General features: G+C 41.2%; 1 protein-coding gene across 1 annotated transcript in view; it reads right to left on the bottom strand.

Annotated features, from left to right (window-relative positions):
• LOC141705239 (uncharacterized) overlaps positions 1–1045 on the bottom strand; it is a 3612-nt gene extending 2567 nt beyond the window's left edge. The window contains exon 1 of the mRNA XM_074508282.1: positions 1–1045. This exon is cut by the window's left edge and continues 2567 nt beyond it. Within this exon, the coding sequence (XP_074364383.1) occupies positions 1–1045 (1045 nt within the window).
• Between the last annotated feature and the right edge of the window lie 1110 nt (positions 1046–2155).

Raw genomic sequence — 2155 nt, 5'->3', positions numbered from 1 at the left:
TAGACTTTTGCAAAAACAAAGATTCCTCCTCTGCCAAAGCTAGATTTAAATTTCTGATAAGGTTATTTTCCACAGAGAGAAGAGAAGCATCTTCAGTGTTAAGCATATTGAGCTGAAATTCTTCAAGATTGGCTCGAGCAGTTGAGACATTAGAGGAAACATTGCCATGATCCTTGTTAAATTGACGCAGAAGGACCTTCAACTCCTTGAGTTTACAAGCAAATCGAGCATAAGAGTTCCCTGTACAAGGCTTTGACCAGGCTTTATCAACCACTTCAAAAAATCCTGGGACTTCAATCAAGAAGTTAAAAAACTGAAAAGGTTTCCCAAATCTATGGAGCTGCATAGGTTCAACAAAAAGGAGAGCATTGTGATCCATTATGCTGCGAGGCTTTATAAAAACATTCCCTTCCGTAAAAAGGTTAAACCAGGCTCCATTTGCCACCATCCTGTCCAAACTTTTAAACACAGGATTAAGAAGACGTTTATTAGACCAAGTAAAAATATCCCCCACAGTCCGGACCCTGTCTAAACCACAATTAGCCAGACAATCTTGAAAAGCTTGCATATCCGGAGTGAAATGTTCCCGACCCCCTGAAATTTCGCTAAGATTAGTTACACAATTAAAGTCCCCAAGAAGGCACCAAGGGGAAGAAGTAGAGCTCAGATTCAAGCAATAATCCCACAGGGGAGCTCTATCAACTGCATCATTATGAGCATAAATAAAGGAAACTAAAAAAGTCAGGTTTTTCTCTAAGAAAACTGCATTGCAGGTAATTACTTGACTAGTCATGGAATGCAACGAAATGTCCCAAAATTCAGGGTTCCATCCAACCCAAACTCGACCATTATAATGGTGGGTATAGTTAAATAACCACTTCCACTCTTTTTTAACTTTCTTCGAAATTATTGGAGCTTTATCACTCTTTACCTTGGTTTCTAAAATTCCCATGAAATGCACATTATTTACAGAAATAAAAGATTGCAACTCTTTTTGGTGAGGGGCTTTGTTGATGCCCCTAACATTCCATGCTGCAATATTCATTGCAATCTTCTGAGACTAACTGGCTGCATTGCCAGTTTGGGAATCCGTTTTGCAGGACTTTTCCTGTTAACAACCAATGTAAACCCATCTTCATCCACTAAATCAGATTTGGATGCTTTAAGAGCAATTACAACCGGGTGAGTTGAATGCTTAGCTGCAGGCGCTGCGGGTGCTACAGGCGCTGGGGCTGCTGCAGGCATGACTGACTTAGCCCGAGTAGCGTCTTGACTACGGCCTCGTCTTCTTTTCTGACCCGGAGATTTTGTCTCAACTGGCTGTATAGTAGGCTCTACAGGCTCATCTATAAAATCCCTCTTTTCTGAATTGTTACCCATATCGACTGTGACCATTTCCTGGCTATTTTCCATATTGCCTGATGTATCCAGATTATGCCCCAAATCTGGAATTATATCCAAATCTTTGTTACCATCAATCTTGTCAAAATCTTCAAGGTCATCACCATTATGATCTTGCACCTGAAGATCCTCCAATGTCTGGTCCTCATCCAAAACTAAGTCACACCCTAGGAATTCTCCAACAACTAGAGGGTTAACTGTAGCCCCATCTTCATGGGCTGGAACTTCATTAGCAGTGATATGATCCCTGTTATAGTTATCAGTCTTTGCATTTTTTCCCCCCCTAGAGTTCACCCCAGGTCTATTACGTGGCACTGGTTTGACTGCATTGGGGTTGTGGATGCATCTGGAGAAAGAATGCCCAAACGCTTGACAATGGCTGCAGGAATAAGGTAGCTGAGGGTAAATAATATTGACTTTGACAAATTCTTCTTCTCCACAATCATCTTGGACAGGGACCCAAACGAAGTCAGGTCTAGGACTAGAATACGACAACATTACTTGAACTGTGGCATACTTTGTAGGTTCGAATCTTGCTGTAAAATCATCAAATTTCAAAGGAGTACCAACTGTTCTTGCCAAAAATGTAAGTCCCTCACGAGACCAATATGAGTGTGGCACCTCTTCAAACTTAATCCAGCAAGGGACTTGGTTAATAACATTTCTTTTGAATTTATTCGCCTCCATCCATGGAGCCAAATACATTGTTCTTCCACCAATTTGCACCGAGTTCAAAGCTAGAATTGCATCCTTC

Source organism: Apium graveolens, unplaced genomic scaffold (genome assembly GCF_009905375.1).
Source record: "Apium graveolens cultivar Ventura unplaced genomic scaffold, ASM990537v1 ctg8680, whole genome shotgun sequence".
NCBI classification, from domain to species: Eukaryota; Viridiplantae; Streptophyta; class Magnoliopsida; order Apiales; family Apiaceae; genus Apium; species Apium graveolens.
Note: the sequence above shows the minus strand (reverse complement) of the source record. Positions and strands in the feature narration are given on the sequence as shown.